A 15,019-nucleotide genomic window follows, 5' to 3' on the forward strand; every position below is an offset into this window, starting at 1 on the left:
ACTAAAAAGCTTCTGCACAGCAGAAGAAATAATCAGCAGAGTAAACAGACAACCCACAGAGTGGGAGAAAATTTTCACAATCTGTGCGTCCGGTAAGGTACTGATATCCAGAATCTACAAGAAACTCAAATCAGCAAGAAAAAACAAATAATCTTACCAAAGTGGGCAAAGGATATGAATGGACAGTTCTCCAAAGAAGTTATACATATGGCTGACAAGCATATTAAAAGATACTCAACATCACTAATTATCAAGGAAATGCAGATCAAAACCACAATGTGATACCATTTACTCCGGCAAGAATTTGCCAAAATTAAGAAATAAAAAAATAATAGACATTGGTTTGGACGTGGTAAAAAGGGAACACTTTTACACTGCTGGTGGGAATGTAAACTAGTACAGCCACTATGGAAAACTGGCGATTCCTTACAGAACTAAAAGTAGATCTATCATTTGATCCAGCAATCCCACTACAGGGTATCTACCCAGAGGAAAAGAAATTATATGAAAAAGACACTTCTACACATACGTTTATAGCAGCACAATTCTAAATTGCAAAAATATGGAGCCAGCCCAGATGCCCATCAGTCACTGAGTGGAGGTAAACACACACACACACCACTCCATGGAATACTAAGCATAGAAGGAACAAAATAATGGCATTTGCAGCAACCTGGGTAGAACTGGAGACCATTATTCTATGTGAAGTAACTCAGGAATGGAAAACCAAACATTGTATGTTCTCATTTGTAAGTGAGAGCTAAGCTACGAGGATGCAAAGGCATAAGAATGATGTAATGGGCCAGGTGCGGTGGCTCACACCTGTAATCCCATCACTTCGAGAGGCCAAGGCGTGCAGATCACGAGGTCAGGAGATCGAGACCATCCTGGCTAACACTGTGAAACACCGTCTCTACTAAAAATACAAAAAAATGAGCTGGGTGTGGTGGTGGGTGTCTGTAGTCCCAGCTACTCGGGAGGCTGAGGCAGGAGAATGGCATGAACCTGGGAGGTGGAGCTTGCAGTGAGCCGAGAGCGAGACTCTGTCTCAAAAAAAAAAAAAAAAAAAAAAAAAAAAAATGATGTAATGGACTTTGGGATCTCAGGGGAAAGAATGGGTGGGGGTTAGGGATAAAAGACTGCACATTGGGTACAGTGGTACAGTGTACACTGCTTGGATGATGAGCACACCAAAATGTCAGAAATTACCACAAAAGAACTTATCCATGAAATCAAACACCACCTGCTCCCCAAAAACCTACTGAAGTTAGCACAAAAGAAAGATCATCTAGCCCTAAAAATAAGGGTTTTCTCAGGTCTTTTCTAAAAATTATGTGTTTTTCTGGGCAGGCACACAGTTTTCTGAATTCCCTAGTATACTTGTGCTTTTTAGTACTCTGATATCTGAAAGAAATTTTTACTGCAGCTTGTTCCTGGGTTGTAGGCTGGTCTATTGTATGTGTCAGGCACAATCTGTTGTTTCAGGTGGTGGCAGACTTTTTGTTTACTTAACGTTTTCAAGCAATTCTTTCCAATTTTTCACACAGATTGCTTCCTGCCTTACTTGGAATGGGGAAGAGAGTCTTGTTTTAGAGATTTGGCAGCCTCCAGCCAAATTGTATCATAACCATGCAGTAATATGTATATTTGATCTCTATTCCCTGTAAAACCAATGACCAAGGTTCCACACTGCAAACTTGTGATTTTGTCTTAAAGACTGGCACCAAGTTGGGGAGGGATTAGAGCAAGGAAAAGTAAAATCTTGATCAGGCTTTCCTGCTTTTGGCATTGTGGTTTTTTGTTTTTTGCTTTTGTTTTTTATTCTGTATTTGCATGTTTGCTACAAAGCCTTTGATGGCTTTTAAGAGTTTTGAGAAAGATTTTGTTAACAGTTCTGCCTGTTTAAATATTTTGGGGAGGGACAGGTGTTTGGCAAGGCTTACTCTGTCGTTTTGCTGCCTTCTTTCTTACTAGACTCTCTGTTGTATTTCATTGATTTACATGATTTTCTTTGTGCCTTTATAACAGTCTATCTAGTTTAGTGTTACTTTGAAGCAGTTTTGAAATTGTAAAGTGTGAGTTGTCAAATTTGCTTTTTTGCAAGATTGTTGTGGTATTCTGAGTCCTTTGCAATTCTATATGAACTTGAGCATCAAGTTGTCGATTTTTACAAAGTAGTTGCCTGGAGCTCTGACAGGGATTGTATTAAATACATAGAGTGTTCTGGGGAGTATAACCATCTTAATAATATTGAGCTATGAACATGGGATGAGTTTCCGTTCATTTAGATCGTCAACTTTTTTCAACAAGGTTTGTCGTTTTTAGAGTAGATGTTTTGTACTACTTCTCTTAAGTTTATTTCTGTGTATTTATTCTTTATGTGCTATTGTAAATGAATTGTTTCCTTTACTCGAATTTTCATATATTTCAAGTATATAGAAGTGGAATTTAGTTTGTGTATGTTTTACCTTTGACTTTGGTGAACACATCATCTTGGTTGTTGCCAACTTTTGAAAATTACAAATAAAGGTGCCATAAACATTGTTGTGTAGGTTTTTGTGTGGCGATATATATATATAATATAAATATAAATTTTTTTTTTTGAGACAGAGTCTTGCCCTGGTGCCCAGGCTGGAGTGCAATGGCGTGATCTCGGCTCACTGCAACCTCCGCCTCCCAGGTTCAAGTGCTTCTACTGCCTCAGCCTCCCGAATAGCTGGGATTACAGGCACGCACCACCACGCCCGGCTAATTTTTTATATCTTTTTTAGTAGAGACAGGGTTTCACCATGTATGGACCTATATTTTTAACTCATTTGAGTAAACCTTTTGGAATTGGTTTGGCTTCTAGGAGATATCTTCTCTATGACATGAATGGGGTTGAGAACAATTCACTTTGTGAAACTTAAGTGAGAGTGAGCTGATTATAAGGTCTTTGTAAAAGCAGTATGTATGTGTAATTGTATGTTTGAGAGCCATGATTTATCAAGTATTAATATCTTGCTGTGTAACAGACCTTTCAGTAAGTGTGACAGTGAATCAAACGGAACAAACATCCCTGTCCACTTGAGGCTGACATTCTAGGAAACAGGAGAGGAAAGATACAAGTAACATACAAAATAATTCAGATGGTGGTCTTGCTAAGAAGAGAGGGAAAGGTGGTGAAGAGATCAGAGGCCTGAGCTGGTTGTGTCTCTCTTAGAATCCATTGGTGTCTTTGGGCCATTATCTCTGAGGGTTAGTGAGCTTGTGTGTCTGTGTGTGGGTGTCCCTACCTGTATGTGCAGTTGCGGTGCGTGTCTGGGTGCTATCTATATCTGCTTTGTAAACTCGAATATTTTTTTCTAACTGATTTCCTGGTAGCACCTTCTTTACCATGTTAAATAGAAGTGGTAAGAGGAGGATGGAATTGGGTATTTCTCTTACCATAGCATGTTTAGCTCTGGTAAAATTTCATTTGGTTAGGCCTTTGAGAAATTGTTTATTTTGCATGCAGAAATATTAAGAAGATAATTCTTTGGGCCTGAATAAAAATGTCTACTTCCTTTCTCTTCCTTCTGGAAGCTGAAACTGATTTTTCTGTGATCTTCACTGGTGTATTAGTCTGTTTTGCATTACTATAAAGGAATACCTGAGACTGGGTAATTTATAAAGAAAAGAGGTTTATTTGGCTCACAGTTCTGCAGACTGTACATGCATGGCACCAGCATCTGCTTGGTTTGTAGTGAGGCCTCAGGAAACTTTTACGTATGGCCAAAAGCAGAGAGGAGCATGTATGTCACATGAGGAGGAGATTCCAGGCTATTTTAAACAACCAGCTCCCCTGTGAACTAAAAGAGATAATTCACTCAGTACCATGAAAACAACATCCAGCCATTCATGAAGGTTCAATCCCCATGACCCAAACACCTACCCCAGGCCCTCCTCCAACACTGAAGGTTACATTTCAAGCGAGACTTCATGGACACATGCATCTAAACCTAATTTCACCCCTGGCACCCCAAATCTTATGTCTTCTCACATTGCAAAACTCATCCCTTATTAACAGTTCCCCAAAGTCTTTTTTTTTTTTTTTTTTTTTTTTTGAGACGGAGTTTTGCTCTTGTCGCCCAGGTTGGAGTGCAGTGGTGCGATCTTGGCTCACTGCAACCTCCGCCTCCTGGGTTCAAGTAATTCTCCTGCCTCAGCCTCCCGAGTAGCTGGGATTATAGGCATGCACCACCACACCTGGCTAATTTTTTGCGTTTTTAGTAGAGACGGAGTTTCACCATGTTGGCCAGGCTGGTCTCGAACTCCTGACCTCAGGTGATCCGCCCACCTCAGCCTCCCAAAGTGCTGGGATTACAGGCATAAGCCACTGCACCCAGCCTGTTCCCCAAAGTCTTAACTTTTGCCAGCATCAACTCAAAAGTTCAAATTCTCATCTGAGACTCAAGGACAGTTTCTTTCACCAATGAGCCTGTAAGAGTAAAAAGAAAAAAAGTTATTTACTTCCAAGATACAGTGGTGGCACAGGTATTGGCTGAATATTCCCATTCCAAAAGGGAGAGATTTGCCAAAAGACAGGGGTAACAGGCTCTGAAACCCAGCAGGGCAGACATTAACCCTTAAAGCTCCAAAAAAAATCTTCCTTGACTCCATGTTGCACATCCTGGGCACATAGATGCAAGGATTGGGCTCCCAAAGCCTTGGGCAGCCTCACTCCTGTGGCTTTGCTGGGTGCAGCCCATGTGACTTCTGACATATTAGAGTCAAATGTTTGCAATGTTTCCAGGCTCAGGGTGCTTGCTGCTTGTGGCTGTACCATTCTGGGGTCTGGAAGGCAGCAGCCCTGTTTCCACAGCTCCGCTAGGCAGTGTCACTGTGGGGACTCTGTGTGGGGGCTTCATCCTCACATTTCTCTTGGCACTGCTCTAGTAGAGGCTGCCTGTGGGGTTCCACCCCTGTGTCAGGCTTCTGCCTGGGCACCTGCGTTCCTGATACATCTGAAATTTAGATGGAAGCTACCAGGCCTCCTTAACTCTTGCATTCTGTGCAGCTGCAGGCTTAACACTAAGTGGAAGCCACCAAGGCTTATGGCTTGTGCCCTCCGGAGCTGTGGCCGAAGTGGTATATGGGGCCTTTTTAGCCAAAGCTGGAACCAGAGCTACTGGAATGCAAGCAGCAGTGTCCTAAGGCTGTACAGGGCAGTGATGCCTTCGACCTGGTATCCCAAACTTTTTCCTTTTAAGCCCCTGGGCCTGTGGTGAGAGGGGCTGCCACAGTTTTCTGAAATGCATTACAGGTCTTTTTCTTAGCCTTGTGGCTGTTGGCACCTGGCTCCCCTTTAGTTGTGCAGCTCTCTCTTACAAGTCATTGCTCCACAGGCTGCTTGGATTCCTTCTTTACCACAGGGCCAGGTTGCACATTTTCCAAACTTTTATGCTCTGCTTCTCTTTTAATCACGTTTCAACTTTAAATCACTTCTGATTGTGGGGGCAAAGAAGCAACCATACCACCTCTTGAATTCTTTGCTGCTTAGAAATGTCTGCCTCTGGAGACTCTTAAGTTATTACTCCTAAATTAAACCTCCTACAAATCCTTAGGGCATGGACACAATGCAGCCAAGTCTTTATTAGGGTGTAACATGGGTGACCTTTGCTCAAGCTCCCCAAAACTTTGTCATTTCCATCTAAGACCTCTTTGGCCTGGCTTTCACTGTCCATATTTCTGTCAACATTTTGGTTTCAATCATTTAACCACTCTCTAAAAAGTTCTAACTTTCCTCATCTCCCTGTCTTTTTCTGAGCCCTTGAAAGTCTTCCAGCTTCTGCCTGTTACCCAGTTCCAAAGCTGCTTTCACATTTTCAGGTATCTTTATAGCAACACCCCACTCCTCAGTGCCAATTTTCTGTATTCCATTTTTCCATTGGTATAAAGTCATACCTAAGACTGGGTAGTTTATAAAGAAAGTAGGTTTATTTGACTCACAGTTCTGCAGGCTGTACAAGCATGGCACCGGCAGCTGCTTGGCTTCTGGTGATGCCTCAGATGGAAGGCGGAGGGGGAACAGGCAAGCCACATGGTGAGAGAGGGAGTTAGAGACAGGAGGAGGAAGGTCCAGCCTCTTTAAATACCCGGCTCTCCTGTGAGCCAACAGAGAACTCATTACTTCAAGGACAGCACTGAGTCATCTATGAAATGCCTGCCTCCATGACCCAGATGCCTTCCTTCCCCTAGGCCCACCTCCAACATTGGAGGTCACATTTAAACATGAGATTTGGAGGAAACACACAGCCAAACCGTATCAACTGGTAATGTTTCTGGATGTAAAACTCATAAATTACTGGGGATCCCTAAGCCTGGGCACCCAGGAGATGTTCTCAGACTTGAGCAGCTCACCAATTTCAGTTTGGTTTTTCCTATACACGTACTGCTACTGCTGAGGATTCTTATGGTTTTCTCATCAAGTAAGTTGTCTCTCTAATTTGGTTTGGTAGTTTTTACTGGGAGCTCAGTTCTTTAATGGTTAATCTTAGAATTGTTTAATTAAATTTATTTGCCTTTTATTGTGAATGTGAATGTTGCTTTTTTTTTAACTTTTGTGTTCTGGGGTTGCATATGCAGATTTGTTACATGAGTAAATTTCATGTTTCTGTGTTGTGCTGCACAAATGATTTTGTCACATAGATAGTGAGCATAGTGCCCGACAGGTAGTTTGTCACATAGATGGTGAGCATAGTTCCCGACAGGTAGTTTGTCACATAGATGGTGAGCATAGTTCCCGACAGGTAGTTTGTCACATAGATGGTGAGCATAGTTCCCGACAGGTAGTTTGTCACATAGATGGTGAGCATAGTGCCCGACAGGTAGTTTGTCACATAGATGGTGAGCATAGTTCCCGACAGGTAGTTTGTCACATAGATGGTGAGCATAGTGCCTGATAGGTAGTTTGTCACATAGATGGTGAGCACAGTGCCCGACAGGTAGTTTGTCACATAGATGGTGAGCATAGTGCCCGACAGGTAGTTTGTCACATAGATGGTGAGCACAGTGCCCGACAGGTAGTTTGTCACATAGATGGTGAGCACAGTGCCCGACAGGTAGTTTGTCACATAGATGGTGAGCACAGTGCCCGACAGGTAGTTTGTCACATAGATGGTGAGCACAGTGCCCGACAGGTAGTTTGTCACATAGATGGTGAGCATAGTGCCCGATAGGTAGTTTGTCACATAGATGGTGAGCACAGTGCCCGACAGGTAGTTTGTCACATAGATGGTGAGCATAGTGCCTGATAGGTAGTTTGTCACATAGATGGTGAGCATAGTGCCTGATAGGTAGTTTGTCACATAGATGGTGAGCATAGTGCCCGACAGGTAGTTTGTCACATAGATGGTGAGCATAGTGCCTGATAGGTAGTTTGTCACATAGATGGTGAGCATAGTGCCCGACAGGTAGTTTGTCACATAGATGGTGAGCATAGTGCCCGATAGGTAGTTTGTCACATAGATGGTGAGCACAGTGCCCGATAGGTAGTTTGTCACATAGATGGTGAGCACAGTGCCCGACAGGTAGTTTGTCACATAGATGGTGAGCATAGTGCCCGACAGGTAGTTTGTCACATAGATGGTGAGCACAGTGCCCGACAGGTAGTTTGTCACATAGATGGTGAGCACAGTGCCCGACAGGTAGTTTGTCACATAGATGGTGAGCACAGTGCCCGACAGGTAGTTTGTCACATAGATGGTGAGCACAGTGCCCGACAGGTAGTTTGTCACATAGATGGTGAGCACAGTGCCCGACAGGTAGTTTGTCACATAGATGGTGAGCACAGTGCCCGACAGGTAGTTTGTCACATAGATGGTGAGCACAGTGCCCGACAGGTAGTTTGTCACATAGATGGTGAGCACAGTGCCCGACAGGTAGTTTGTCACATAGATGGTGAGCACAGTGCCCGACAGGTAGTTTGTCACATAGATGGTGAGCACAGTGCCCGACAGGTAGTTTGTCACATAGATGGTGAGCACAGTGCCCGACAGGTAGTTTGTCACATAGATGGTGAGCACAGTGCCCGACAGGTAGTTTGTCACATAGATGGTGAGCACAGTGCCCGACAGGTAGTTTGTCACATAGATGGTGAGCACAGTGCCCGACAGGTAGTTTGTCACATAGATGGTGAGCACAGTGCCCGACAGGTAGTTTGTCACATAGATGGTGAGCACAGTGCCCGACAGGTAGTTTGTCACATAGATGGTGAGCACAGTGCCCGACAGGTAGTTTGTCACATAGATGGTGAGCACAGTGCCCGATAGGTAGTTTGTCACATAGATGGTGAGCACAGTGCCCGACAGGTAGTTTGTCACATAGATGGTGAGCACAGTGCCCGACAGGTAGTTTGTCACATAGATGGTGAGCACAGTGCCCGACAGGTAGTTTGTCACATAGATGGTGAGCACAGTGCCCGACAGGTAGTTTGTCACATAGATGGTGAGCACAGTGCCCGACAGGTAGTTTGTCACATAGATGGTGAGCACAGTGCCCGACAGGTAGTTTGTCACATAGATGGTGAGCACAGTGCCCGACAGGTAGTTTGTCACATAGATGGTGAGCACAGTGCCCGACAGGTAGTTTGTCACATAGATGGTGAGCACAGTGCCCGACAGGTAGTTTGTCACATAGATGGTGAGCACAGTGCCCGACAGGTAGTTTGTCACATAGATGGTGAGCACAGTGCCCAACAGGTAGTTTGTCACATAGATGGTGAGCACAGTGCCCGACAGGTAGTTTGTCACATAGATGGTGAGCACAGTGCCCGACAGGTAGTTTGTCACATAGATGGTGAGCATAGTGCCCGATAGGTAGTTTTTTGACTCTCACTTTCCTCCCATTCTCCCCCTCAGGTAGGCCCCAGTGCCTGTTGCTCCCATGTTTGTGTCCATGTATACTCAACAGTTAGCTTCCATTTATAAATGAGAACATGTGCTATTTAGTTTTCTGTTAATGCATTAATTTGCTTATGACAGTGGCCTCCAGCTATAGCCATGTTTATGCAAAGGACATGATTTAATTTCTTTTAGCTGCATAGTATTCCGTGGTGTATATGTACCACTTTTTTTTTAAATCCAGTCCACTATTGATGGGCATTTAGATTGATTCCGTGTCTTTGATATTGTGAGTAGTGCTGTGATGAACATACAGGTGCATGTGTCTTCTTGGTAGAACAACTTATATTCCTTTGGATATATGTCCAGTAATGGGATTGGTGGGTCAAAAGGTAGTTCTGTTTTAAGTTTTTTGAGAAATCTTCAAACTGCTTTTCACAATGGCTGAACTAATTTACATTCCCACCAGCCGTGTATAAGTGCTCCATTTTCTGTGCTACTTTGCCGCTGTCTGTTAAAGACTCTAATAATAGCCTGAATGTTGCCTTTGGTTTTTTGGGGGTTTTTTCCAATTATTTCTCCTTTTATTGCTCCTTCCATGAACCTTGACACTGTCCTTTGGTGGTCTCAGAAAATCTTTTCAACATAAATTATTTCTCAAGCAAAGGAGAATTTACTTTGAGCATTAAGACACATGCATAGTTCTGCTGTATTTGTTAAATGGTTCTTGGAGCATTTGATCCTTGGTTGAAGGCAGAAGATACCCACATTGGTTTGAGGAGCATTGTCTTCTGAAATCTTTTTGTAAATCACTCTTCTTAAGAAGTTCTCTTTTTCGGTGTTTACCCAGGTTTTCAAGAAGTTGTTCAAAAACTTTCACATAAGGTGCTAGACTGGTCTTATAATCTCTGGTTCTATGTTTAATATCAGATTCAGCTTAATTCTCCTTTTTTCCTCTTCATTAGTGGAAATGGCATCCAGTTCATGGCAGATGAGGCTTATGGTTGGAACAGTAAATGGACCAAACCGATCCACTTTCTGCAAATCAGTAGGCACAGAAATGTGACCTGTTTTAGGATGAACACTAAAAGGGCTCTTCGGTAAATGATTGATTTCTTTGTTGACATTGATACCCCGTCGTAGAAACAGTCCTGGAGCATAATCTCCCACTGCAGCCAGGGTCCACATTTTCATTTTTGGTGTTATTCTGACATCTGCTGGTGCTCCCAATGCTGAAGTGAATTGTGAGACTTTTGGAAGCTTTGTTGAAGTTCATCCTGAATTGTTTCAGGAACAAGGGCTAAACTCTTACCCCAGCTTTTGTTATTTTTGAGAATATCTTGATTAACCAAGGCATATTCTTCAAAGTTTTTTTTTTATTATGTTTATAGATTTTCTGACAAAAGGGCGAATTTTTTCAGTTAGGTGAACTTTCTTTTTAACATCTTGACCACGCTTTACAAGACTCAAATACTCAACTATCCCAGAATATACCACCGAAGACAGTTTTCTAAGTGATTTATCACAGACCGAACAATGTACACCCCTCCTTCCAGAATATACCCAGAGACGATGCTTAAATCCACAGTCCTCCTTCAGTGCAGTGTCGGTGATGCGTATGGCCCTTGTCATGAGGGTCCAGCACTTAGAACATGTATCTGCAGAACTACAGCATCTCCTCACATTGTCACAGTCTGTCATGTCAGTGTCAAACACCAGTTCTTTTTCCTGAGCCTGGAAAGCTCCCAGCTTCATTGTATTGTGTTGATTGGGTCTGTGGGAATATACTGCACCTATATCAATCTTGTATGGATTCATTTTCTGCATCTCCTTTTCCAGATCACTCTGGTTGTTGAAGGATTGGTATCGAATGTAATGTCATCTTTCAGTGTGAATGAAAATTCACAGTGTTGGGAGTAATTCTTTATCACTCTGCTGTAGTTGAGCCAGTAACAGTACAGAGAATAGGGAAAGAGCCTCTGGTAATAACATTTGAATAGCTCAGACAGCTTGGTGGGGTCAAACATTTTCGTGGAACTCAACTCAACCCAGGAAGCTTGACCATTGCCTTTTATGCCTACTTGTTCGACTGGAAATCAGAAGTGTCTGTCTCCATTTTTTTCTTTTAATTGACTGCTGTCAACTTTTAATCCTAAACTTTCTTTCTTCTACTTCTGACCTCACATCAGGATATGGTGAAAACAAGCCTGGGTGCTCTCTCTGGGTTTTGGCAGCAGATTGAAACCATGTAAATCTTTTCCCTTGAAACTGAATTCTCACCCTAGCTTTCCATCTACCCTCAACAGAAAACACAGGCCTGGCTCCTTTTCTTCCTCATTCAAACCATATCAAACCACCTTGAAGGGCCTGACCTAATAGATCCACAAGTGTCAATTTTCCGAGTAATAATTTCCTACCCTCTCCAAACACATCTCTGCCCGTGACCATCGCACTTAGTGCCACTAGCAGAATGTTCACGTGTTGCCGCCACCGTGTGCTTCTGTCTTCGCTAATCGGTTCTGCCGCCTGGTATCTGGTGTGTACTTTAGCTGCTTGCTGAGCAGCTAGCACTGTGAGCTGTGCTGCTCGATTTACTTATTTCTGTGAAATCTGTAAATCACAACTTATCACCATGTTATAAGGCGAAGAAACATAAAAATTGTGTTCTTTTACATTTTAATTAATTTTTAAGTTTTCTATTATGAAATATAGTAAGAATGAGTAAAACATTTGTCAAGAGTTTTAGTAATAATAGTTGAAGCAACTTTGAAATTATAATTAAGATTCTTAACTGGGCCTCGTACAGTCATTAAGAGTTTTCTGATAGTTCCCACCTAGACTTATCTCCGTTGACCACTGTTGTGATTCTTTGGCTATTTTTTTGCATTTTTATCATCTGTAATTTTTCAGTTCCATTTTGCTTTACTTGAACTTTCTATAAATGAGTATGAATGGAATTAAAACAAAAAGGTTCATTGGTGATTTCCTTGTGTCAGTATGTTTCACACATGCTAGTGCCTGAGGCTGTGGACCATTTAATTCAGCTGTCCATTCTAATGATTCTGATGTTAGGGCTTTTTCCAGTGTATTTTTTTGCTTTTTGGAAAAATAATGCTCCTATAATTTTATGCCATATCTCCAAGTGCAAATGCACAGTAAATTCTCTGGACATTTTAGAAAAATTAATGGGCTACACATTGTGGTAAGTTCAAATTAGAGCAATGGAGAGTATTAGTTGACTTGTCCTTCCTTCATGAGTAACCCGTTTGCCATGGCCATCATCACATGGAGTTGATTTTTTTCTTCCAGTCAATTTCAAATGTCATGTACCTGACTATTTTCTATTTTCTCATTACCAAAGAAGTTGACTTTTTAAAATATAGGTGGTCTTTCATCTTCTTTTAAGTATGCTTTGCTTATTTTCTCACTTTTAAATCGTGTTCATTTTTACACTTCATACTAATTCTTTTATATTGCATGTATTACCGTTTTTTTCCCACTGCTTTTTGCCTTTTAATTTCCTGAATATTAATATATATGCATTTGTCAGTTCCTTTATTTTTTCTATTTAAATAAATTCTGCCCATTTTTCTGTCCAAAAATACCCCTATTTTCCTTCGAAGTCTGAAAGTATTTTAGTTTTGTCTTTCACAGTTTGAAATAAAGAACTTGATTATTGTTCATGGAATAGAGGGGAATGCAGTGTACTTTTTCAGTTAGGACCAGTTTGCTCGGCTGTATGTTTTAAAGTGCTTTTGATTTCTTCCACTACTCTGGAATGCTCTGTCATTAGTGAACTTTACATATAAAATTCCTGCTTATAGCCCGGGTGCAGTGGCTCATGCCTGTAATCCCAGCACTTTGGGAGGCCAAGGCGGGCTGATTGCCTGAGGTCAGGAGTTTGAGATCAGCATGGGCAACATGGTGAAACCCCGTCTCTACTAAAAATACAAAATTAGCCGGGCATGGTGACACATGCCTGTAATCCCAGCTACTCGGGAGGTTGAGGCAGGAGAATCGCTTGAACCTGGGAGGCGGTGGAGGATGCGGTGAGCCGAGATCGTGCCATTGCGCTCCAGCCTGGGCAACAAGAGTAAATCTCCGTCTCACCGAAAGAAAAAAAAAAAAAATTCCTGCTTATTTAAAACTTTTTTTCCCTTTAGGACTATTTGTTTATCTCCATGTTAACACTGTCCTGAATATTATAGTTTGAAAATTTCTGAAACATGGTAAGGAAGCCATTGCCCTATTGTTTGGAAGACTTTGACAATTCTTAGACTTTTTTTTTTATTAGGTTTGGAAAAGTAGTTTTCAGTTGCTAATAAAGTGTCTGTTTTGGGGATTGATGGAATTTTTTAAGGCTATTTGAAAGAGGTGATATCTTGATGACATTGAGTTTCTTCTAAGCACATGTACTATCTTTCCACTTACTCCATTGCACTTTGTTGTTATCCAATAGAAATTTTAAAATTGTTTTGTTTGTGTTATTAAAGACAAATTATCAGTCTTACTTACAACTGGATTTAATTTGGTCTGGAGTAAACTACTTGCAAGCTTCCAAATATTTTCTTATAATCATGTTGATGCCTCATTTCTCCAATTAACAAGTTGTAACAGCATATGAGAAATATTGTTTACCAAGAATGCTCATTAGAGACTTAATGCTCAGAGTGTTTTTCAGAGGTGATCCCCTAGGTACCACTGCAAGAATGGAGTAAAGTAGTAGGCTTTCAGAAACAAAACAAAACTGAAGTTCAGCGAATAATAGATTGTTTGCATAAGATTGTTTACATATTGTGAACCACTCACTTAGAGTGATGAGATCCATCAAAAAAAGTCTATTTTCTCACACCAAAAGGTCAGACTTTGTGAGCAGGTATTTCTAAGGATATGTAGTCTTAAGACTTAATACTAACTGTTATACACAACAGATAGCATGACTTTGTTATGAGAGGCCATCAAGATAAAATCTACACATAGAAATTAGGGATGACCTCATTTCTTACAGCACAGTTTATTCCCTGCACCTGCCAGTGAGACAGGTGTTCCTACTCTGCTGTTGAATTTCTGAATAGTTTCATTTTAGCATGAAGAATGTTGACTGGGTAGCAGTAAGTGCAGACAGAGAGTGAAGTTCTGATGACCAAGTAATGGAAGAAATGTTTGAAGTCTGCAGAATTATGTTACGATTTTATGAGATGAGTATAGATTCTTAGTACTGTCTGTCTAAGCCATCCTCCTCTCCGCATATGTGCAATATTCTAGGATTCAGTGTCATTTGAAGATGTGGCTGTGGCCTTTACCCAGGAGGAGTGGGCTTTGCTGGATCCTTCTCAAAAGAATCTCTACAGAGATGTGATGCAAGAAATCTTCAGGAACCTGGCGTCCGTAGGTAAGAATAACAACACTTTTTCATGTAGTTGATTAGAAAACAAGTGTTTCGGCTGGGCGCGGTGGCTCACACCTGTAATCCTAGCACTTTGGGAGGCCGAGGCGGGTGAATCGCCTGAGGTCAGGAGTTCAAGACCAGCCTGGCCAACATGGCAAAACCCCATCTCTACTAAAAAAAATACAAAAATTAGCCAGGCATGGTAGCAAGCGCCTGTAATCCCAGCTACTCAGGAGGCTGAGACAGGTTAATTGCTGGAACCCAGGAAGTGGAGGTTGCAGTGAGCCAAGATTGAGCCACTGCACTCCAGCCTGGGCAACAAAGAAACACTCTGTCTCAAAAAAAAAAAAAAAAAGAAAAAAAGAAAAGAAAAAGAAAACAAGTGTTTCTTGGTCATAAATGTTTCCTGATTTGGCATGTGGAAAGGGAATACTTTGGTGAAAAAAATTAGACGTGGTCACAGTGTATAGTGAACCTTGAATCTAGCAATTTTTAACATTTCTAATCATTTGAATAATCTTATGGTTGTACATTTTAGGAAACAAATCAGAAGACCAGAATATCCAAGATGACTTCAAAAATCCTGGGAGAAATCTAAGGTAATTTGCATTCACAAGAGCAAAAAATGCCCCTTGAGGGAATCTTAGCATGTCATAAGTTTTTAAAACAGACAAAACAAATAAGAACCACTAGAAATTTTTTTTTTTTTTTCAGAAAAGTCTTAGCAAAAAATACACCTGAATGTAGCATCGATGTTCAATATTTTCAG

The 15,019-nt window shown here is 41.5% G+C and overlaps 1 protein-coding gene across 1 annotated transcript in view; it reads left to right on the top strand.

Moving 5' to 3' along the window:
- ZNF670 (zinc finger protein 670) overlaps positions 1 to 15,019 on the top strand; it is a 58,977-nt gene that overhangs the window by 36,617 nt on the left and 7,341 nt on the right. Inside the window, exons 2-3 of the mRNA XM_054481942.2 lie at positions 14,127 to 14,253; positions 14,789 to 14,849. Coding sequence (XP_054337917.1) covers positions 14,127 to 14,253; positions 14,789 to 14,849 — 188 coding nt within the window. The remainder of the gene's footprint in view (positions 1 to 14,126; positions 14,254 to 14,788; positions 14,850 to 15,019) is intronic.

This window comes from Pongo pygmaeus, chromosome 1 (assembly GCF_028885625.2).
Source record: "Pongo pygmaeus isolate AG05252 chromosome 1, NHGRI_mPonPyg2-v2.0_pri, whole genome shotgun sequence".
Lineage (NCBI taxonomy): Eukaryota > Metazoa > Chordata > Mammalia > Primates > Hominidae > Pongo > Pongo pygmaeus.